The following is a 26088-nucleotide window of genomic DNA, read 5'->3' as shown; positions in this document are numbered from 1 at the left end:
TGCTGCGCCAGATCAGAACCTTCCTGCATCTTCAGCCCATACAACTTTTGCTTCAGATACAACTTGTTCGTCAGAGATTTAGCCATAAACTGAGTTTCCAATTTCTTCCAAACTTCTTCTGGAGATTTCAGATTCATCACGTGATACATAACCTCGTCTGCCAAACATAAACGAATCGTTGCTGTCGCTCACTGTTGCAGTTCTTCTCAATCGTCATCTTCCATGATATCTGGTTTCGTTACCCGCAAAACTTTCAAGATTCGCTGTTGCGCCAACAGATCTTTCACTCTGGTTTGCCACAGTCTGAAGTTACCAGTTCCGTCGAACTTCACTACCTCGAATTTCGCACCAGAAAATGCCATCTGAAAATTAAACCTACAACGAAACTTTTTTGTAAAAAATTCTTCTACAAAAATCTTTGCAAACCTTTTTTTTTTTTTTGAAAAAATCCCCAATTTTATATATATATATATATATATAACAATATGAAAATATGTACTTAAAAATCTGTATAACTTTCAAAACTATACAATGCAAAAGTTGTACAACTCCACACATGATTATTCGCCCTAATGCTCTTTACCCATTCTTGAAACTCAATAACACATAAAAGTGAGTAATAAACTCAGCGAAATAATTAAGACTAATGTAAGATTTTATAGACAGAAAGAAAGTAATGTGCACAATCATTTATAAGCAGAACAAATATATAAACATGCTTCTATCAAATGAGGCATTTAAAGTGAATGACAAATGCAGTAAACAATAACTGTGTCCAGAAAATGTTTCATTTAATCATGTGAAAATATAGGAATATTCATAAAAATTACAAAATCAATAACTTGATTCTTAGTAATGTCAATTACAATTACATTTGTTTCGACTGCATTCAAATTATTTCATGTTACTGGGTTGTCACCCAGCCCGTAGGTTAAAATAACTATTAATAAATATTAAACCTCTCGACGTAACAATTATAAATAGCCCCTTGATGCCAATAGTTCATGTTTCCATCTCTGTCTAGATATCAGGAATCAGTAATCCATTATTTCTTACTATCCGTACTTGCAAGCATTCATGTAATTATCTACCTATCACAACATTTGAGATATTCTTTTAGGCATAAAACCTATAATAAGCATTCATCATAGACATAGATATATAATATGCATAACAACAGTATGCAAATACCTGTAAGCGAAAATTTTATAAACATGTTCATCATATCAATAAAATAGTGAAATCAATAATATTGCCAGTGTCATTTCAAGTTTTGCATTCGTGGCAATATGAAAAAAATTTAAATACAATTATATACCAATAAAAATCAAATAGAAATCCTAGAAAAAAGTTATTGTTATTAATTTAGCACATGTTTATTTGACATAAATTGATAAAACTGTCTTACGACGAGTTTCTCAAGCTCATCTCGAGCTCGCCACCTAAAATAACCCGAAATCATAGAACTTAGAAGTTTATGAAGTTCTAGCTTAAGTCTCAATTTAATCCCAAATACGGTTCACTTGCAATAACTTACCTTGAAAGGGCTTCACCGCATAATTATATCTCCCTAATACCTTCCTATTTTATTCATCCTTCTCCTTCCCCTTATCCCTTCTTCGTTACCCGTAAATTGATCTACCTGAGAGCATAGCTCTCGGTTCACAAGTTCCGCAACTATTCCTACCTGGCTACAATCACACATGGATCACAATGAAAGCTTCAACTCGTAGCAAATCTCAGAAAAAGAAGATATTTTGGAAGGAATGCCTCAAATATCAAAAAAGTGAGGATTCTACTTCATGTTCTCTTCCCATAGCACTGAATCACGAGCTACGACGCCTTGTCGTCGCGCCTGCTAAAGGAGTCAAGTGGAGAGCCTTATAGAAGTAAATTCAGGGAAGAAAATTTGAGAGAGGGAAATGAAAGGGAGTGCAACATTTATCTTAATCCCAATTAATCCCAGCCATGAGATTATATCCAACTTTGCAATCAAAAATAAGTGGGAGAGAATGTCGACTAGTACCAGTGATGCGAAATTATGGAGGTCAATAAGGATTAAATAAAGTTTTAATTAGATTGATAATTCAAAATTTTATATCTTCCAATGCATTTGCAATTCATACACTACAAATCAAATTGATTAATTCATCAAGTAGAATTTTATAAAATTGATTTGGTTGGATTTTAAGGAATGTGAAACATAGGTCAAGGTGGTTTATTAAATACTCGTTCCACTATCAGAAGTCCCCAATGAACTCGTCTCGGTCTATGTAGTCGTTAAAAATAGATAAATTAACCTTCACTCTAAAAGTCACCCTTTCACGATATACTCAATGCTAAATCGATGTAGCATCAACCCTCGCTGCTTGAGGCCTCTTTGTGAAAAAAGTTTTCTTCATCTTCTCCATCAAGGTGGTCACCATTGTTGCTATGAGTGACTTTCTTATGTTGCCTCCTTTCAAAATAAATGAGCCTCGGTTGCAATTAGATGGTTTTCTGCTACATAGTTGTCATGGTAAGGACTTGAACAAACCCTTCGAAGATCTCCATGGCAGCATGACAGATCTATTAAAATTAAGATTGTAGCAGTGGTGAAGATTTTGGTCTAGGACTGGCATAAACTAAGGTTATGGTGGAGGATGTATATATGATTTGTGGATTAAGGTGTTCTGATTTTATAGAAAAAATCTAGACTTTAAAATTTCTGATTTTTAATAACATTGTTCTACGATTCCCAAGTTTTTAAGGATAGCATTTAGTTGGAGAGTGGTTGTAAAATGGCAAGAAAAAAAGATAAATCAAGAGAGTTTGGAAGAAGGCTGGAGTAATTCAACGGTTGTCCGATATGAAAACAACGGGTGAACAGTTTGTGAAGGAGGATCCACCGTTCGTTCTCTTAAAACTAAAGATTCACCACTTGAAAAAAAAAAAAACTATAGCTTTCCAATTAGGAGAAATCAGGGAGAAAAAGTTTCCAATTAATATAAATCAAAATAAAAGTCTCAAAACAATAAAAAAACGGTATATAAATAGTTCTTACGCAAAAATACCCCTAATTCTAATTCAAACAATATAAAAATTGAGGGCGGCACATCATGAGACAAAATTCTTGCTATAGGTTCTCATGGGATGAAAAACACGCCGCGCACGGATCTACCCAAAGAAGCGGTCGTGTTTGTCTAGTCATTCCCATGTCAGAAACTTGGTAACCACATCACTAACTTTAAAAGTAATAAAACCCTAGGGTTTAATAGGCTGAGCAACTTATGGTGCAAATGTATTTTCTAGTCCTCTTAATTTACAAGAAGCTAGAGAATCCCTACTAATCACAATCCTCTAAAAGCTAAATACATGACCATGATTGCTTCCTAAGAGATTTGGGACTTCTGCTTTTAGGTTCTTAAGAAGATAAACTCTAACATTCACTTCTCCTTCAACTTACATTTTTGAGCCTTTCTATACTTTATTTGCTTTTATTAATCTATTTTTTTCCTAGAAAACATTCAATAAAATTGGAACAATGCAAGAAAATACATATGGCCCTTACACAATAATGAAATGCATAATTAGAAAAATTTGCCAAAATTTCAAAACTTATAATAAGTATAATGTGCTTCACCATCACAGGAAACTCCCTTGCTTCCCCTTAGCATGCAAAAGCATCTCTCATGCGCTCACTTCTATGCAAATGATGTTGCTTGCCCTTGAGACATTTCTTGTGTGCTAAATGAGTGTTTTTTGTGTGTGCACTTTATGTAGTTGTGTTCGCTCATTTACAGCTTGTCATAGCGTCAATAACAACTCTACTCGACTCATCACTACCTATACTTGTGCAAAAATATTGATGTTTATTCTATCATCGACACCCTTGCCTAAGTTTTGATGGGGCTGTCTTCAAATGGTAGGACTTCAGCTTTGCCTCATTCAGTTAATAAGTTCTTGCTATTGATTTTAACTTGAGAGATGTTTTTTATCTCCCCATCCTCATTTGTTGCTCGATGTTTTTTCACCTATGGGGCTTCTTTATTCTAACCCTCTCCATCTAATAACTTATCAATCTCCAATAGCTCTTCCTGCATTGGTTATAACCCTCCAATATTAATACATGGAGAACAATGAATGGATGATGTTTGCACCTTTCCACTCTCGAATGTTAGCCCAAGTAGATTCCATTCCACCCCTCCTCGTGCATTCAGTACATCGATGGTTGCTCCTGTTACTAGTATGTGTCGATCATTTCTAATTGTTTCTTCAACAAGGATTAAACCATTCTCAACAAAACCAACACGCTATCTTCCAGAGGAGCAAATAAATAATCAGAATCTTTGTTCAAATGTAGTGATCACAATTCCTCCTACTTAGAATCAAGCCTGGAGAAAAAACTTTGAACTAACTTAGGTCGCCCTAAGTTAAGAAAATATCCCTACAATCAGGTTCAAGAGGACATACAAATGATCATAATCTTCCTCCAAAGAGTGATCACAATTCTCTAACTTCAAATCTAGCTGGCACAAAAGACTTGGAACCAACTTCAAATCCCGTCATGAACTTTACTTACTATCCTTAACCCTATAGATGTCGCAAAAACATGCAAGGTAACCGCCCCAGATTCTAGCAATGTGCTAACCTCTCATGATTATCCTATTTGGGAGAATGTTGGTGTCAAAAACACTGAGCAGTGTTATGATTTTGAAGGTAGTGTTATTGTAGTAAAAAGTAGGCTTCAAATTCTGTTAGCCAAGAGGTGCGGAAATTATATATATATATATATGAAGAATATATATATATATATATATATATATATTGATACTAATTTAACATGCAAGTAAAATATTCATAAGAGAACATATGCATATTATAGAAGCAGACCAAAAACAGTATAAGATACTAAATATATTTTCTATCCATAATAAATGATTCCACAGCCTAAAGGAATTTAAACTTTCACCGATTACAAATCTATAGGTGAAAAAACTTCACCATATAAGCAAAAAGTTCAAAAGCTTCCAATGTAACTGGCATGCAACCACATAAATAGAAGAAACTAGTGCTGAAAAAGTTCAAGAAGATCAAACAATCTACACTTAGGTGGCCAAGAATTTCACAAGGCAGATTTCAGTTGAAAGTTATAGGAAATCAAGATTTCTTTGATGCAAAAAATTGAGTATCAAACAAACAGTTCAATGACTTTCTAGATGAATGAATGCACAATACTTTTCTAATTTAGTTCATTTAAACTCATGATATTAGGCTTCTTAAAAAGCACAACACAAACTAAATGTTTCCTTGTGATGAAATATTAATTTCTTATAAAATGATTCAGAAGTTTGATAATGAACTTTCATTGCACTTACAATCCAAGAGATGTGATTTTTCAAATCCTCAATGACATTTGTGTTCTTTGACTTCTTAATCAATTTCTGAAGTTTCTGCATGGTTTCAAAGAACAATTAAAATTAACATAAAAAATTACAAAATATAAAAGCACTGCTTAAAACAAGTTAAAGAAGAAGATCAATAAAAATAATGCAATTCACCGCTTTCTCTGCAGGAAGCTCAACCTCATACAAGAAAGAATATCTATTCCTAAACCTGGCATATAGAACAACAATAAAGCACATAGAAATGAATCAGATATCATTGAATATAGATTAATTGTTTTTCAAAAGTGAAAATTGCTAAGCTTATCGAAACAAAAGACAGTAGTTATGTCGTGGAAATATAAAACAGAAAAATAGAATCTTCAATTAAACTCAATCAACACTCAGCGAAGTCCCAAAATATGGTTGACTTACATGAAAACTGCAAGATAACTAAAATAGCTATGGATACAAGCCAAGCGGTAATTCAGAATGCATGTAAAATGAACCAAATTTGAAAGCTACAGGAGAAAACAACTACTTAATGACAAGCCATACATACAAAGGAAACTTAAAAAACATTTTGACCACAAGAAAATATATTATTAATCAAATCGATCAGAAGAAAAAAGAAAAATTTCATCAACAACACAGAACCAAGTTAAAACAGTCACAAAGTAGCAAACAAGCTATTTCATCAGTAAATTTATGGGAGCAAGAAACCATTTGGCAATTGACTTGACAAAATGGGGGTGTTGTCTTCCATTTCACATCAGAGTGGGAATATGGTTCCTGTTTTACAATAGATTTCAAAATCATTTTTGTTTACCAGAACCATATGCTTGTTTGATAAGCATCGGTGGCATTATCAATACAAACAACCTAGAACAAAATACATGAAATTAGCTAAAAGGACATCTTTCCTGAGAGAAACAGATAACTAAATCGTTTCCTACAGTATCCCAAAAGCAAAAAGGTGATCAACCTGGAAACAATAAAATCCCTATGAATCATGCAATAAGCTAAGAGAGAGAAGTATAATTTCCTTTAATAGGCCCTGCCCTACTTAAGTGGTCATTGCAAGTAAAGAATACATACTTTTCTAATAATAAAATATCACTTCCAATTGCATCAAGCTATGACTTAATATGCAATTGCACAATACAAACGGACTCATACCGATGGCTTTTATGCCTGGCTCTATCATATGAAATTTAGTGATCAAAACTGACAAGAGAACTGCTTGAAAGACTTGAATGTGTCCCTATTATAACTACAGCTCTGAAAATTTTCAAGCAGACATTTAGCAAGAAAGCTAGAAACCGATCACTTTGAAATTTGAATCACACTCCATTCAGCACTTCTTGATTGAAGTCACATCTAGGATAGGGTTTCTCAACTTCAATTAGCCATGTTTTTTCCCAGGATTCATGTACACTCAACACATTCCAGCGATCATTGTAACATATTCCTCCTTCAGTGAAAGCATGTTTTCTGCAGTTCTGGAAAAAAGTAGTTTGCTTCCAGCCTTCCTACTTTGCTGATTTAACATTCTGCAATTTTTGGGCAGCAATAAGTGATCTGCTACTTCAGCAGATTTGCCTTCAGCCTACTGCATCCAAGGCTGCAGAAATAGTGGCCAGAAAGGATAACGACCAAAGCAGTAACTGGCAAACAAACGACAAAAAAACTGCTCATCTTGCTCTAGAATTCAGGGTCAACATAAGAGGATGAGAGGAATAGAACCAGAAAACAAAGAGGAAAATTATAGGAATTCAGAATATTGTGTTTCTAAGCATGATATCTAAGAGTACTTCTAGAATCCATATGGGCCACATAAATTCTATAGAACGTGAAAACAAGAAACTTAATAACTAATCTACTGATCTCAAAAACTGAAATATGTTGTGTTAGTTACAAACAAGCCAACACTAATAACCAGATTTAGAACTATATTAACAATATCCAAGTGGATTTTATATCAAATTCACTCATGCTAGAATCACCTTTAACATCTTCAAGTAATAGTGAAATTTGTTTGCAAGCAATGCCTTCGTTAGCAAGCATGCAGGATTATAAACAATTGAAATATTTATGATCTTAACAAAATTTTTAATCACCACAACCCTAATGAGATGAAATTTCATATTCAAACAGTTCTTCATGATGAACATTATTTATAAACAAACATGCAACGGTAAAATTGACTTAGCAAATAAACATTGAATGTAAAACATCCCTATTAAGTAGCTCACCTATTAACCCTTTTATCCAAAAGGTTTCCTTCATAGCTTCAAAAAAAGCTATGCATTCTGACTCAATGTTAAATAGATGCAACATAAACTGTAAGTAAAAGTTCTAACTAATATTGTTTCCAAAAATGGAAACACAAAACCAGTCATAAATTGTAACACCCAGTTTCAGTTACCCAAGAGAAGAAATGAAAAATTGGAGGATAAGAAACGAGAAGTGAGGCAACTGAAGCGGGAGGAACAGAAACGAGAGGTCAGGAGGCTAAAGGATACTTTTGCACTATAAAAAGACGCACTTGAGAGAGGCAAAGGTGAGATCGACTTACTTGAGAGTCGAGCAACACGCAAAAAAGAGAAGCATCACGCGGGTATTAGAATTGCGGCGACATCGAGGGTTTGCGTTGTTGTCGAGTCGCGACCGAAAAAGGAGACGAGTAAGACGTTGCAATTCTATAAGGGAGCTCTCGCGAGTGGGATTCGATCGAAGGAGAAGCTCTCGAAGAATTAAGGCGACATTCAGCGCATTGTTCGAGCCGACGGAGAAGGGAAGAAGAGATTTGTGCGAAGTTGAAGCCTTACTCTCGTGCACAGTGGTTTAAAATCACACGCAGGGGATTATGGCTCAAGTGACGTAAGCCTGTGTGTGTGTGTCTATACACACACACACACACATATATTGAATAGAAAAGTAAATAGTATTATATAAAGTAAAAAAAATTAAAATTTCTAGCTAGTTAACATAATTTAAATTATTAAATTTGTAATACCATAATCAGTGGGGCTTGATGATATCCCAATCAAAGTGTGTAAATACATGGGAGATTTGGGAGTTTACTGGCTTACTAAACTCATTAATATTATTTTAAAAACAAAAAGGATGTCTGAGGAATGGAGAAAGAGTATTTAGGTTCCCATTTTTAAAAATAAAAGGGATGCATAAAAGTGCAAATTATATAAGAATTTAGTTGATAAGTATTATTTTAAATTAAAGAGTGTACTTAAACATAAATTAAAATGTGAAACAAAGATTTCTCATAATCAACTTGGATTTATGTCGAGCGGGTCTACTATGGAAGTTATATATTTATTGAGAGGTTTGATAGAGAAGCACAAAGAGAATAAGGAAGGTCTACATATGATTTTTATTAATTTAGAAAAAACTTATGATAAGGTTCCAAGAGAAGTCCTTTGTAAAGCTCTAGAAAACTTTGGAGAGTTTTAGAGAGGAGAGGCGTTGATGCGTTACTAAAGATATGTATACAAGATCTGTTACTCGTGTTCGAACATAAGGAGGATTGAACAAGTATTTTCCTACTTCAGTTGGATTACATTAGGGATCAGCTTTAAGCCCGTATCTTTTTGCTTTAGTTATGGAAGCTCTTACTGGACATTTACACGAAAATGCACCTTGATGTATGATTTTCACTAATGATATCCTTCTTGTGGATAAGACTAGAGAAAGAGTTCAAGAAAAACATAAATTATAGAGGTTTATATTACAGTCTAAATGCCTTCGTTTGAGTAGATCCAAAATTGAATACATGGAAAGTAATTTTGGAAGTAGTAGCTCCAATGGCAGAGTTGTAACTATGAGTGATCAAATCTTTAAAATGTGTGATCATTTTAGATATCTCGAGTCTGTACTTCAAAGTGATAGTAATATAGATGGGGATGTTATCATTAGAATTCGAGTTGGTTGGTTGAAATGAAAAATTGCATCGGGCCTATTATGTGATAGGAAAGTACCTCTTAGACTAAAAGGAAAATTTTATAAGATGGTGGTGAGACCTTCATTGCTCTATGGAGCAAAATGTTGACCTTTAAAAGAGGAGCATAAAAATAAGTTAGGTGCTACTGGGATGAAAATGCTTAGGTGGATGAGTGGCTTGACACTTAGAGACAAAATGCAAATGAATATATCTGTAATAGGGTTGGTGTAGCTCCAGTGGTGGATAAAATTAGATAGAGTCGTCTTTAAATGGTTTGTTCATATTAAACGTCGACCATCTAATGATCCTGCTAGAAGAGTAGATGTTTTATATTCGACTTATGTCAAGAAATGAATAGATAGACCTAAAAAGACTAGGGCATATTGTATAAAAAATGATCTTAATCTATTAGAATTAAATGAAAATATAACACTCAATAGGACGCAAGAGTGAAAAAATATGCATGTAGCGGACCCCACTTAGCGGTATAAAAGCTTGTTGTTGTTGTTGTTGTTGTTGTTGATGGTGAATAACATTATCAATAAAATTAAATTTTAATATGAATATCAAATTTATTTTAGACGTTCTATTTTAGAAGAGTTAACGTCAAGGCAAATCAAATAATCAAATTAAATCGTCATCGATGAGATTACTCGTGTTCTTATATTATGATGATATTTTGTTTCTTTTAGACCAAATGCATTTACTAGTACTATCGAAATTACTGTCAATTCATAAGTTTTGAAATCTTATGAATTTTTCTTAATATTCTAAGCATGATACATGTGCACAACATTTTTTAAATTATCATTTAAATAATTTAAAGCTATATTGTCTGAGATACATAATGAGAATGAAATATATTCTTAGTAAATAGTGATTTTGATAGAATGTATGTGCATGATTGACTATGATAGAGATATGATAATAATGGAGAAACACTAAAGTACTCGTGCACATATATAAAAAAGAAAATTAAAAATAAAGTACTTTAAGTGGTATAATTTTTATACGATGCACTCGTGATAGTTTTATAGATATAGAATAGTAAATAGTGATTTTGCATACAAATTGTTCGAATCGAAGAAGGGAAGAAGAAATTCGTGGAAAGTCGAAGCCTTACTCTCGTGCACAATGGCTTAGAAGCGCGCCCAAGGTATTAGGGCTCAATCGAGATAAAACTTATAAATAATAATAATAGTAATAATAATAATAATAATAATAATAATAATATATATATATATTGAATAAAAAAATAAATAGGATTATATAAAATAAAATAATGAAAATTTTTAACTAATTAAAATGATTTAAATTATTAAATTTATAAAAACATAATCAATAAAATAAAATTTTAATATGAATACCATGTTTATTTCAAGCGTTTTATTTGAGAAGCACAATGGCTTAGAAGCGCGCGCAAGGTATTAGGGCTCAATTGAGATAAAACATATAGATTTAATTAATAATAGTAATAATAATAATAACAATAATAAGATATATATATATATATATAAATATATTTAATAAAAAAATAAATAGGATTATATAAAATAAAATAATGAAAATTTTTAGCTAATTAAAATGATTTAAATTATTAAATTTATAATAACATAATCAATAAAATAAAATTTTAATATGAATACCATGTTTATTTTAAGCGTTTTATTTTAGAAGAGCTGTCATCAAGGAAAATCAAATAAACAAATTAAATCTTCATCGAAGTGAGTACTCATGTTTTACATTATGGTGATATTTTACTTCTTGTAAATCAAATGCATTTACTTGTACTATTGAAATTACTATAAATTCGGGAGTTTTGAATTCTAGTGAATTTTTGTTCACGTTGTAGGATTCGTGTGTGCACAATATTATTTAAATTATCATTTGAATGATTTATAAATATATTATCTGACACGCAAAGAGTAATGAAATAAATTCTTAATAAATAGTGATTTTGATATAATGTTTGTATGTGTATGACTGACTATAATGAAATCACCTCTTTATAATACTAGTAGAGGAATACTAAGATAATCGTGCACATATATAAAAAAAGATATTGATATTGAAGAACCGTAAGTCGTACAATTTTTTGACGGTACTCATGGGTGGTTGTACAGATATAAAATAATATTACAATACTATTGATTCAGTAAGATTTATTGATAACATCTGAAATATTTATAATGATTTATTAAAAGTTTAGCTAGCATGCGTTTTACTTTCTTTTTTTATTGTTGTAGTTAAGGAATATAAATATTTAATGGCTGATTTAGCTCATTGTTATTTCAAACTAACTTTTTAGGTTAATTAAGTGATTAAAAACTGAATAATATAAGAGATAATATTTATAGAAGACGTGGACTACCAGTAACGAGACAAATTAACTATGCTAATTTAATTTAGTTTGTTTAGTTGTTCTTTCATCTGTTAAATAGTAAATGAGTATCAAAAACTTAGCATGCGCTGTCTGTTATTCTGTACCCGTCATGATTAACTCCAAGCCATATGTCGGGGCGTGACAAATTTTTTGGTGTTCACATTTGAAACAAAATCTGAAATCTGCATATCCTTCAACAATCTAGTGGGCTCAAGCATCTTCCTGGTTTGAGCAATGCAAAGTTCTGGCTCAAGCATGTTCCTAATGTTCACAATAACTAATTTTTTTATTACGGGTGTTATTTCCTAATGTTCCTGAATAAGAGTAACCCCTACAACTAGCCTTCCACTACAAGCTTTTTGGGATTTCTTTGAATCAATGGTTGGGATTCAAAATTATTTGCTTTAGCCTAAAAATCATAGGCAACCCAACATTACTTAGCATATAACTTACTTTCCAATAGTATATATTACTTATATATAATGATACTTACTTGGTCATCCTCACTATGAAAGGTCTTAATATCACTTGATCTTTATAGAATTTATGAACTCATCAGCACAAAATCAAAGTCCATTATCAGTCTTCTATACCATCCCACAAGTTTGAGTTTCAACAAATTGTTTACATTCCTTAAATATTTAAAATGCTTCATTCATGTGTTTCAAAAGATATGCTTAGATCTCTGTTGAATAATCCTCGATTAAATAAAGATATGGCCTGCACCAGCAAATGATCTTACTCGATGAATCCCCCAAAGATTTGAATTTGTGTGATCAAGAATTCCATTTCTCTAAGTGTCGAACAGATAAAAATAAGAGTATATTTATCTTCCCTATAACACTATTCGAAACTTAAAATTCTTAATCTTGTCATCATGATGCAAACCTTGTTTCTCGAGATCTACAAGTCCACTTTGACAGTAGCTTATATTGTCAATTTACATATGCAATAAATGGGCTTCATTTGGTTAGTTAATACAATACATTAATCAAGATTCCTTCCATGACAAGAAATAATCATTTGTAAACCCATAAGCTCTCACTTCCACTCTCAAATCAATAACCATATTTGTTCAGGATTCCTGGCGAAATTAATTTATTGTCAGCTTAGATAAATAGGTCAATTCTTGTAGTTGATGTTTAACATCATCAATCTTCTTGATTCTTACCATGATCTTGCTTCAGGTCAATTCTATCAAATCAAGATTTATTCAGGCACATTAGGAAATAACACCGATAATCAAGAATTTAGTCCTTAAAAATGGATTTTGTAATGGATAGTTCCTCACCACTATCATATTCTTGCTTAGCAATGTTAACCAATTTTGTTCTCTTCCAAAATCTACATCTCCCTTTCTGAGCGTATCTTTAAGTAGCCTTCCTAGTGGAAAATGAAGCATTTTTATTGAATTTTGACTTGTGTCTTGATTGATACTCGCAAAAATTACATTTCTCCATTCTTGCATGAGCCATGTTACTACCAACAATATTTGTATCCATTGATTCGCCACTCTTTTATAGTTATTTAAAATGAGGAGGCTTTCACTTCTACCATTAAAAAAAATTGTTTTATAAAATAGCATAGAATTCACAAAATATTTATAGCATTGGATTATGGCAATATCTTCATGCTTTATTTCAGCATCAATTCTTTTAAGATCCATCATGATCTCATTAAAGATATACAAATGCTTCTTTAGTGACTCAGACTCATCCAATTGAAAGATACATGGCCTCTTTTTGAGATATAATCAGTTCATAATGCACCTCTTCAAGTATATGGTTTCAAGCTTCCTCCAAACACAAATGACCAAATAATCAATAATCTCCCATAGAACTTCATCTCTAAGGCTTATGAAGATTGCAATATGAGTCCTGTTAACGAAATCTAATCGACAATTCGCATCAACCTTTTGCATGGATTTTTTTAAATATCCGCATCAAAAAACCTTAAAGAATAAGCAACAATTTCATCTTCATCTTCCAAAAACTGAAGTCATTTTACCCTTCATCTTCATGTTCCAAAAACTTAAGTCATTTTACCCTACGAACTTCGAATCTCCAATCATGCCAACGCCATCTTAATTTTTTTTTTTTATTCCCAATACCACAATAGCAATTGTAGGAAAAAAAAGGAAATGGGTGGTGAAGAATATCTTTCTGCATTTCTTAATTTAAACCGTTCTCGAATTAGCCTTATTCTTCCAAGAATCCAAGTACTAGAAGCACACTCCTCCAAACTTGCCAATATCTTCCTCCATCAAAATCACACCTGCATTAGCTGGACGGCACCAGTTTGTTTCTAGGCTTTCTTCTATAGTGACTCATCCTCTTAAAGTTCCTCACAAAAGCATGATCTGAAGCCTGCAGCTAATCACCATCACCTCCAGTCTCCTTAGTCCAATGCAACAACAACATTCAGAAAAGACAGGGACAGTAGCAGGAAAGAAACATGCCAACAGTGGCAAAATTGCTCATTTACTTCTCCAAAACTCCACAAGTAAAAAGAAGGAAAAGAGAAATGAAAAAAATAGAGAAGAAAAGCTGCAAAAAATTAATTCAGAATATTTGCTACCAAGTTTGACATGCTAATGTAATTATGAAATATATATCCAAACCCAAACAAATAGTGCACAATGTCAAAACAAAAAAATTGATATTTAATTTATTACTATCAAAAATTCATTCCAACAACAAGTAGACACTAATAAATGATATAAAACCATATTAAGACATTTTATATGAATCAATTCAAATTAGCTCCATTTAACAAATAATAAAAAAGTATCATATAAATGAATGTGCAACACGTCAATACATTTACATTTAAACATGTATAATGCATTCTCATGAAAGATGGAGTATAAATCAGAATTCTCGCTTCCTTCAAATCGAGCTCCCAACTCTTTTTGTCATTAAAATGCCAAAGCTGAGCTTTCTTAGGAATCTTCGAGAATGGTATCAATATGCCGAAGCATTCAATTATTGATGGTTTAATTCCATGTTTTTAGATGCGCGTTTCACAAGCAAAGTGCATGAAAACCATTTCGCTTCGTTGAAGCATGCTTCAAAGCATCAAAGTTAAACTCTAAGTTATTTTTTACAATTTTCAAGTTTTTAATTATTGCAGCAAACTATTAAAAAATATTTGAATTTTAATTTGTAGATTCACGCTCAATGTTTGCCATCAAGTTAAATATCGTACCATAATATTTTTTATTTTTTGTCAACCTTTTAAGTCAAACTTTCTCAACTATAATTGTTAATGAATGTATTTATTCATTAAGAGTTTTATATAACCTATCAGAGCTTTGAATAATAAAAACACCGCTTCGCTCGGCACTTTGTGTTTTGAAGCAAAAATAAAATCTTGTGCGTCGCATTGCGCTTTGTGCTTTGAAAAAATTGGCTTGATTGTATAATAAATGAAAATGAAGTGATATAATCTATAAAAACCTCAACTAGTTGAGGCTTCCTGTAAATTATGAAGTTTTTTAAGAAAAACTTAACATCAATAGAGCCATCCCAAAGTCTCCGAGGAAGAATGCATATGTCTATCCCAACTGATTTTTGTGCACACATGACATTGACATTACTACTTTGAGCTCTGTGGAATAATGAAGCCGCCATTAATCTCATCTACCAAATTTTTGGACAGCAACAACAACAACAACAACAACAAAACCTTAATCCCACTACGTGAAGTCGGCTACATGAATCCTTTTTCTCCATTGCATCCTATTACTTTTTCTCCATTGCATCCTATTAAGTGTCATATTTTCATGTAGTTCTAATAAATTAAGATCCTTTTTTATACAAAAAGCTCATGTCTTCCTAGGTCTACCTCTACGTTTTTTAACATCTACTTTCCTAATCGGATCATCAGATGGTCGACGTTTAATGTGACCAAACCATCTAAGACAACTCTCTATAATTTTGTTCGTCACTGGAACAACACCAAACCTCTCTAAGTGTAAAGCCACCCATCCACCTAACCATTATCATCTCGGCAACACTTAACTTAGTATTATGCTTCTCTTTTAAAGGCCAAAATTCAGCTCCATAGAGCATTGCAGGTCTCAGCGCCATCTTATAAAATTTTCCTTTCAGCTTAAGCGATACTTTTCTATCACACAAAAAACCCAAAGCATTCCTCCACTTCAACTAACCAACTTGAATTCTACTATTAACATCCTCATCTATATCACCATCGCTTTAAACAGCAGACTCGAGATATTTAAATCGTTCACACCTTTTAATAGTTGATCACCCAAAATTAGATTTTCGTCACTAGAGCTATAACTGCTAAAATTACATTCCATGTATTTAGTTCTAGTTCTACTCAAATGAAGGCCTTTAGACTCCAATGTAGACCTCCATAATTCATGTTTTTCCTGGGCTTTTTCTCTCGTCTTATCCCCGATAAGGATATCATCAGCAAAAAGCATACACCAACGTACCTCCTCCTGTAAATATCCAGTAAGACCATTCATAACTAAAGCAAAAAGATATGGGCTTAAAGCTGATCCCTAATATAATCCAACAGAAATAGGAAAATATTTGGTCCATCCTGCTTCAGTTCGAACACAAGTAACAGTTCTAGTATACATATCTTTAATGACTTGAATTTAAGTCATATCAACACCTTTCTTCTCAAGAACTCTCCAAAGGATATCTTTTGGAACCTTATCATAAGAATTTTCTAAATCAATAAAAATCATAAGTAGATCCTCGTTATTATCTCTGAACTTCTCCACAAACCTCTCAATAAATGTATAGCTTCCATAGTAGACCTGCCCGACATAAATCCAAATTGATTATGAGAAATCTTTGGAGAAATCTTTGTAATATTTGTAATACGTCTTAACCTATGTTCACTTACCCTCTCCCATAATTTTAAAGTATGACACATCAACTTAGTTCCTTTATAATTTGCACTCTTCTGCATCGATCCCCTTTATTCTTAAAAATGAGAACCAAAATACTCTTCCTCCACTCCTCGGGAATCTTTTTAGTTTTTAAATTAATATTAAAGAGTTTAGTAAGCCAAGAAACTCCCAAATCTCCTAAATATTTCCACACTTCAATTGGGATATCATCAAGTCATACAGACGATCTTTGGTTTTCTTTAAAACATCATCAACCTCTTTTTTACTAATGCGATGGTAAAAATGAAACGTTTTGTTATTATTAGCGATATTAAGATCACTAAGATCGATCGTATTTTCAGAAACTTCATTAAAAATTTTCGGAAAGCAATGTAGAAAAAATTTTATGATCAAGTTGTTAGCCATGAGCTTAATTGTTATTTTGTTACACTAATCTTTTGACGAAATCAACAACAACAACAAAAACAAAGCCTTAATCCCAGTAGGTGGGGTCGGCTACATGAATCCTTTTTCTCCGTTGCGTCCTATTTAGTGTCATATTTTCATTTAGTTCTAGTAAATTAAGATCATTTTAAATACAATAAGCCCAAGTCTTCCTAGGTCTACCTCTGCCTTTCTTAACACAAGTCGAATTTAAAACATCTACTCTCCTAATAGGATCATCTAATGGTCGACGTTTAATATGACCAAACCATCTAAGGCGACTTTCTCTAATTTTGTCTGTCACAGGAGCTACACCAACCCTATCACGAATATATTCATTCCGCATTTTGTCTCTAAGTGTAAAGCCACTCATCCACCTAATCATTCTCATCTCGGCAACACTTAACTTATTATTATGCTTCTCTTTTAAAGGCCAACATTCAGCGCCATAGAGCATTGCAGGTCTCACCACCATCTTATAAAATTTTCCTTTCAGTCTTAGCGGTACTTTTCTATCACACAAAAGGCCCGAAGCATTCCTCCACTTCAACCAACCAACTTGAATTCTACTATTAACATCCCCATCTATATCACCATCGCTTTGGACAACGGACCCAAGATATCTAAATCGTTCACACCTTTTAATAATTTGATCACCCAAAGTCACACTTCTGTCACTAGAGCTATTACTACTAAAATTACATTCCATGTATTCAGTTTTAGTTCTACTTAAACGAAGGCCTTTAGACTCCAATGTAGACCTCCATAATTCAAGTTTTTCCTGGGCTTTTTCTCTCGTTTTATCCACGAGAAGAATATCATCAGCAAAAAGCATACACCAAGGTACATCCTCTTGTAGATGTCCAGTAAGACCATCCATAACTAAAGCAAAAAGATATGGGCTTAAAGTCGATCCCTGATGTAAACCAACAGAAATAGGAAAATATTTTGTCAATCCTCCTTCAGTTTGAACACAAGTAACAGCTCTAGTATACATATCTTTAATGACTTGAATATAAGTCATATCAACACATTTCTTCTCGAGAACTCTCCAAAGGATATCTCTTGGAACCTTATCGTAAGCTTTTTCTAAATCAATAAAAATCAAATGTAGATTCTCCTTATTATCTCTGAACTTCTCCATCAAACCTCTCAATAAATGTATAGCTTCCATAGTAGACCTGCCAGGCATAAATCCAAATTGATTATGAGAAATTTTCGTGATGCATCTTAACCTATGTTCAATTACCCTCTCCCATAATTTTAAAGTATGACACATCAACTTAATTCCTCTATAATTTGCACACTCTTGTGCATCCCCTTTATTCTTAAAAATGGGGATCAAAATACTCTTCCTCCACTCCTCAGGCATCTTTTTAGTTTTTAAAATAATATTAAAGAGTTTAGTAAGCCAAGAAACTCCCAAATCTCCCAAATATTTCCACACTTCAATTGGGATATCATCAGGTCCTACAGACTTTCCACACTTCAATTGAGATATTAAGATCACTAAGGTCGATCGTATTTTCAGAAACTTCATTAAAAAGTTTATTAAAGTAACTCACCCACCTATGTTGAATATCTTTTTCTAAGAAAAGTACTTTTTGATTTTCATCTTTAATACACTGTACTCGAGTTGAATCTTTACTTTTCTTTTCTCTTTGTTTGGCTAGTTTATACATATATTTTTCACCCTCCTTAGTATCTAATCTATTATAAAGATCATTAAAAGCAGAATTTTTAGCGTCACAGATTGTTCTTTTAGACTCCTTGCGGACCGTTTGATATTTTTCTCAGTTCTCTAAGCTTTTACATTTAAACCAAATTTTATAATATATTTTATCTTTTCTAATCTTTTCTAGCACATTATTATTCCACTACCAACTATTTTTATTTGTAAATATTTTTTCTTTTGATTCTCCAAACACATCTTTTGTTAATTGTTTAATAGTGTTTGTTGTTATATCCCACATAACAATTGTTTGTTCATGAATATCCCTAAATTTTAAAATCTTGAATTTTACTCATAAAAATAATTTTAAATGTGTATTTTAAGTTTCTCCATCTAATTCTACGATGATGAGTCCTAATATTATTTGTTTTACAACTCTTAATTTTAAAATTTAAATTTAACAAACGATGTTGGGTACTTAAATTTTTAATTAGAATGAACTTACAATCTTTACAATCGCGACGATCTCTTCTTCACATAAGAAAATAATCAATTTGTGTTTTATTAGATCCACTCTTATAAGTAATAAGATATTCTTCTCTTTTCTTGAATAAAGTATTAGTAACAACAAAATCATACGCTAAAGCAAAATCTAAAATAGTTCTAACTTCTTCATTAGTTACACCAAAACCGTAGCCACCATGAATATTTCTGAAATCTTCTACCACTCTACCGACATGTCCATTTAAATCTCCTCCAATAAAAATTCTTTCTTCAAGAGGTATCATTTGAATTAAGTCTTCTAAGTCAATCCAAAATTTATTTTTAGACCCTGTATCTAAACCTACTTAAGGAGCATAAGCACTTATAATATTAAAAATCTTAGTATCAATGATAATCTTAAGGGTCATAATTTTATCACCAACTCTATTAATTTTTACAACATTATCTTTCAAACTCTTATCTATAATTACACCTACACCATTTCTAGTGCGACTCTTATCAGAATACCAAAGTTTAAAACCTAAATTATCAATCTCCTTAGACTTTTCTCCAACCCACTTAGTTTCTTGAACACATAAGATATTAATTTTCCTATGAATCATAATATCAACTAATTCTATTAATTTACCATTGAGAGCACCTATATTCTAAGATCAAATCCTAATATTAGTTTCATTAGTTTCATGGACTAACTTCTTTACCCGCATTCGCCCGTAATGTGGAAACGCTTGCTTATTTAACACTACACCCGGGCGCTGGTGTAACGGCCCTTGCATACTTTTCACTGTATTCAGGCTATACAGCGCGTCGCTTCCATGGGACGCACTAGCACTTTTGGAGAAAAAAATAAAAATAATTTCACTTCAAAAATAATTTAAATAAAAAAGCCAATAAAATTACACGTCTTGATTTAAGCAACAAGATTCAATTGGAGAGAAATCTAATTGATTTTCACCTCAATTGATGTAAAATCAAGTAAGGAAAAGACTGCAGGCCTAACCTCACTCAAATTCATCTCATTGATAACTTTGAAATCATTAGATGCATATTATATACATAGCTTCACATCCAAAAGACACGAGTACATAATTGTATATGTTGTGTACCTTACATAATTTACGTATAAAAATATGTATTCTTATATACTACCTACGAACTCCATTTGATTGGAGTACACAGCAAAACCGTGTTGTGTAAACAGATCAAATTGAGTACAGAGCAAGTCACAGTTGCGCACTCAAATTTTCTACATATAGATCTATTTGTGTAGTCCACCAATCGTTTCCCTTGATAGCCCTTAATAATAGGCATGTATTATCTTCTCGATTCGACTTTTTTAAATTTGTAAAGCTTCAAAATCCACAAAGCGTGCAAAGTTCTATGAAGATATACAATGTACTTAAACAATGATATTTATAAAAAAATATAGCATCTTTCACAAGATCAATTCACCCAAATCACTTCAGATTTTACAAGCCCACATTCCATTCACATGGGTGAGACAAGGTTGTCATGTAATACCTAAATGCTCAATAAGTCCATAGGAACACACCTATGGACTCTATATTTATGAGATTTATTATAAGTAAATTGCTATATACTTCAAATGTTTCATTTAAATACTAAATAAAAAATTGAGTACCCACCCGTACATTGCACAAATAAGATATTTTTCTTTAGCACATGGCTATGCGCTTGTGATATTAAAGAAAAATTCTTAATATAGGCAGATGTATAAAATTTTCGAGCAACACTGCAATAATTTTACAAGTCAACTAGTAATATATTAACCTACCAAAAAAAATAGAAGTCCTTCAAAGCAAATAAAAAGCAGATATGAGCAAGTATCTAAGCATCACATCACGCAGCATCCTTTTATAAGGCCATCAAGTCATGCTTCTTTTAATATTTAGTTTTCTTCATTTTGCTATCGTAGCTTTCTCGAATTTTGCACTTGTGGCCTTCAGACAAATACTCTTCGTCTCGTGCTACATTAGTAGAGGTAATCACCAATGTAAGAAGATTAACATATAGATGAAGTGATGTATTTCAAGAAGTCGTGATAAGTAGAGGACCTCACCTCTTGTGCTTCTACACATCTTAGCTAACTTCATATCCTTTCAGCATTATGATTCCAAAGGATTCTTTAGTTTATAACTAAAGCAAAATTGCTTCCTCATATTTTATTTTGACAAAAATCATACAAAATCCTAAATAATTCATTTACATGCACAAATTATGTTTAAAAAAAATGCAACTCTATAGGAACACAAAAGGACGAAGATCCATAAGGCAAGCACAAATGGTTAGACTAATACTAATGATGATGAAGTCGGAAGATAGTTCTCCTAAGCCTTTCATCTCTGAAGACAACCAAGCAACTCGCATTATTTCTAGAAATTAACACAAAAGTCGATTTAAAGATCTCATTTTTTCAAATCTAAATTACAGATTATTTACAGCTTAAAGGCCAAAAATAAAGTAGTAAATGGATCTCTGTCCCTGAAAAATCACCAACCATGAGTTGCTCAGTCAACTAATTTGTGCTCTGAGTTATTATATGAACATAAGAATAAAAAAAATTAAGTTTGGTAAATCTGGTGCAAACATTCGTATCAAAGAAAAAACTTGAGAAGAATCAAAGAGCAATGGTTAGGGTGAACCATAGTGATCTACATATCAGATTAGTAGATATACAATCTCTGCCATGCAAGGTGCATATATCAAACTTGAACGCGATAGAAACAGCCTTGCAAGCATGATGCACCCTTTTTTATTAGTATTGAAGGAAATATATATAATATGGGCAACTGAAAAAAATCATAAAATATCACTGTTAATTAAATCATCATCATAATAATTTTCATAAAAATGCTGTGTTACCGATCATTAAAACAAACCATAAAGGCAATAAAATCCCTCGTGTTTTCTGCTATATCTTGTCATGTAATCAAAAGTACGTCATTCCACTGCTTCCCAGCATTTATTCTAGTTAAAAATTAACAATAAAGTACACTATTGATGATCAAATTATGTGAATAATGCAGGATAACTTTATAAAGGCTTCCCCTTAGCTACCAAGCCTAGCCTAAAGTATAATGCTATAAAGATGCCTATTTGTCAACAGAAAAAAGACAAAACACTCACTGATGTTGAAGACAATCATGAAGCAAATTATATATAGCTCATTTAATTATGCTTAACACTCAAGTAAAACAATAATATGCTGATTTAATAACAAAGCATCACAAATACAATGAAGTTAACAATAATAAATCATGTAAAAGAAAAAATTCAAAGGCCAAAAAAAGCATCACGAGAATAAAAAATTTTAGAAAGTTAATAGATTCTCTACGTTAGCATGTATAAATAACAGTTTGCATGGTTATACACTGACTTGATCACCCAAGATAATACTTTAACAGCACTCTTAGAACATACCACTAAAAGTATCAAACATGAAGAAAAGTGTTTCAAATCTAACAAAATTTGCAAAGAAAAAAAAACTATAGTAATATAGTGCTGAACACTTCTAGTCCCACTTTAAAATAAGCAACTCCATTGGTTATTAGACAAGATCCAGGCATCAACAAGCTTTCCTACTCTAAAAGTTAAGTTGCGCAACATGTTCATGTTCGTAAGGAGGGACATTACTCCAGCTAAGATATACTACATAAAAACAAGGCACCCATGCAATTCCAAATGGTCCAAAACAAAACTAAACTTGGTATCAACAAAATAATGAATATAACAACCAAGAAAAATAAATAATGTGATAATCTAAAAAACCAATCAAAGATAAATGGTGAATAGTCGCTTAAAACAATGTCATGTTTACTGAAAAATGAGAATAAGAATTGTATGAATTATACCCTTCAGTGTCAAGGTTTCCACATAGAGATTCAAATCGTGGGTCTCGAACAACCTGAAATCACAAAGAAAGATATATAAAACATAGAGTCCATGAACTAAGCTAATTTTTCTCCAAAGCAAACACAGAAATATAAACTCATGCATTTATTTTACACCAAACCAAATAGCTCCAAAGCATTCCGAATACACTACATTTCAATTACAATATACTTCTTTTACATTGCATACTTTTGTTCAGCAAGCCAAACAACCTCTTAATCACAAACATGAATTTTTTTTTTGATCCAAGGAATTCATATTATAAATTAAAAGTGTTCTACGCAAAATGATGAAATGCAATACCGAATTGCCCATCACAAAAATACTAACAATTCTTTATGATGAGAGGCACACAATAGATCTAATTCACACCTGTCAATATTGCAAAATAATTTTTTTTAAAAAAAAAAAAGTGAATTTATCGAGAAAACTGAAAATTTCAAAAAATTTGCAAATGATGGTCTATGAATGATACATGATAGGGATTAGATAATTCACAGCAAGATCAAACGGAACTACAATACCTACATAGACGAGAAAATAAATTATCAATAAATAAGACTGAAAAGGTGACGTAAACCAAAACCAAACATGGCAAAGTAGCAAGAGAAGAGATCATTTGTTCCATGTTGTACTTTGTAGTTATGTATATTTTGTACAAAAATGTTTCATATACACTTAAGAAAGCAATTCCGAGAAAAAGGGCAGAAAAATGGATATAGTTGAAATCAAAAGAAATCTTCAGATTTACACAAACACCCAAATCAACACCATCCAATAAAAGCCATTATGCTATTACAAACTAACATAATTTAGGTTACTCTTAATCATTGGTATGCAGCAACCAATGAATCATTTATAAACGGTAAAGACTTCTTCATATGCATTATAAGGATTATTCACCCCCGCCCTTATTGCTGCCATCGGTCAAAAGATTGGCAGTGGTCCTCTGGCTGTGGATGACACTGATATCAATGAAGGGAATTCAAAAACAAACCAATTCAATTGCATTTGATTCTTTTGGTGCTCCAACACTAGTTTAAGTTGTCAATGGTCCAAAATTGGTTTAAGAGGTTTATTATGAGCAGGTCATCATCCAGAAAGTACTGAAAGGGGAGGTGGGAGGATGGCTTAACAAAACATTTAAATTTTTAAATGGAATTTAACAAGGGAGAAGGTATTTTACATTTTATGGTGAAGTATGGAGGATAGGAAGACATGTAAAAAAGTAATTATTATGTTATATCAAGTAAGGGAGAATAAAAGTTGCATAGCAATTATTTTCCATGTACAATGAATGACAACACTGAGTGAAATGCAAATCATCTAAAACGCTAAAGGCAATCAGATCAATCTAATTAAATTTCAACAAGCAACTCAATCCACACAAAATCGTAACTCTAACAAAGTTTAAATCCACACCCTTCTACTGAAAACTCAATAAATAGATTTAGGTAAGTTTCTCATGATTCCAAATTCCCATAATTGTCGAATCTTTGTGAACAAGCAAATTTGTTTCAAGTAACCTTTAGTCACAAACAATGAACAAAAGATTAATTAGAAGTTATATTGATATACTTGAGATTGAACATCCATCCTAGGAAAGATCACTCAACCAAAAAAATAAAGTAAAAGTTATCTACATAATAAAACACGGAAAAAGTATAATTCGAAATAAATATGTCTGGCAAAGTGTCAAACCCTCTTTGGAGCTTGGATAACTTCTCTAAATCTTCCAACTCGAACCTTGCTACTCATCTCCATTGGCCTTTTTGAAGCAAACCCACAAAACCACAAGCATATAGTAAGATCATATCCTTCAGAACTCAGAATAAAACATAATAAAATTAAGGGGCATACCACACAATTCTCAATTCTTATGTATTACTTATGTATTAACATATCTAACACCTAAATATTCATATTTACATGCATACCATTCAATTTGTTAATATCACATCAAAGATACCACCAACACTATTTTTTTTAAAGTTGAGTACATATTTTTAAGAATAGGATTATGATAGTTGTGTGTAAATATTAAAATTTGTGTGTTCGATATGTAAATACATAAAATTTTTGTGGTATAAATGTAAATTTCCATAAAATTAATATTCTAGTTCAAATTATAGAAGAACCTATTCTTATTAGCACGACCAGGTTTATCATGTAACTTGAATGCAGGCTTCTGTTGAATAACATGCGAGCCATCAGCTCTTGCCTTCTGTAATTCCTCAAATGGGATGTCTGCAAGTTCTTGCTCCAAGTTCTCCAGTTGCTGCTACAAATAGAAACAGAACTTAAGAAGGAGAGGCAATATAGGAGTAAAAATGGGCACATATTGCAGGATCAAACCTTGTCCCGTGAATCAAACTCCTCATTTTTATTGCGTGTAGCTGCTTCTTCAACAGTGAGGATAGGCACTTTGGGTTTCTTAATCACCATAGCTATCCTATGAGAATAAAATAAATCAAGGAAACATTATACACCGTTTTTGGAAGGCATGTAATTCCAATCACCAGAAACATGCATAAATTAAAATTTGAACTCATTAATCCTTAAAAAAATTATCGCTAGAGATGTTAAACTACAAGAAGAACTAATCTTAACTAGACCACCAATTTGGGTTTTCTTAGAATTAAAAGTTTGGATTAAGTTTCATAAACAATAAAAGCTAGATTAATGTGTTGATTCACAATTCTTCTGGTCAGGTAGCCCAGAACAAACTCAAACCGAACATAAAGGTTCAAAATTTTATGGATAGAAATTAATACAACTGTTGACCGTGAAAAAAACAATAAAAAAAAAGAAAAAAACAGGGAGTAAAGAAAATTAAACTCAAATTTTTACCTGGTCCCGCCGTTTGAACAGCACACGCCTCCAATTCGATAACTGCTCACGCTCGTTCGAGAGGCCTTCTCCAGTTAGTTTCTCGCGGGCTCTCCTTCAGGTTCGCTCTTTCCCCGTCCGAAAACACCG

At 32.3% G+C, this 26088-nt stretch overlaps 1 protein-coding gene across 2 annotated transcripts in view; it reads right to left on the bottom strand.

Moving 5' to 3' along the window:
• Nucleotides 1-26082, bottom strand: part of LOC110035567 (ribosomal RNA processing protein 36 homolog) — a 49821-nt gene extending 23739 nt beyond the window's left edge. Inside the window, exons 1-7 of one of the 2 annotated variants that reach the window (XM_020739815.1) lie at nt 25960-26082; nt 25465-25561; nt 25248-25390; nt 24811-24877; nt 23070-23122; nt 5541-5595; nt 5358-5432 (exon numbers count right to left, since the gene is read on the bottom strand). In XM_020739815.1, coding sequence (XP_020595474.1) covers nt 5358-5432; nt 5541-5595; nt 23070-23122; nt 24811-24877; nt 25248-25390; nt 25465-25554 — 483 coding nt within the window. In that variant the 5' untranslated portion in view covers nt 25555-25561; nt 25960-26082. The remainder of the gene's footprint in view (nt 1-5357; nt 5433-5540; nt 5596-23069; nt 23123-24810; nt 24878-25247; nt 25391-25464; nt 25562-25959) is intronic. The other variant, XM_020739816.1, reaches the window with a different exon arrangement.
• Nucleotides 26083-26088: the final 6 nt, after the last annotated feature.

The sequence above is a fragment of the Phalaenopsis equestris genome, unplaced genomic scaffold (genome assembly GCF_001263595.1).
Source record: "Phalaenopsis equestris unplaced genomic scaffold, ASM126359v1 Scaffold198203, whole genome shotgun sequence".
NCBI classification, from domain to species: domain Eukaryota; kingdom Viridiplantae; phylum Streptophyta; class Magnoliopsida; order Asparagales; family Orchidaceae; genus Phalaenopsis; species Phalaenopsis equestris.
This window is presented reverse-complemented; position numbering and strand designations above follow the sequence as displayed.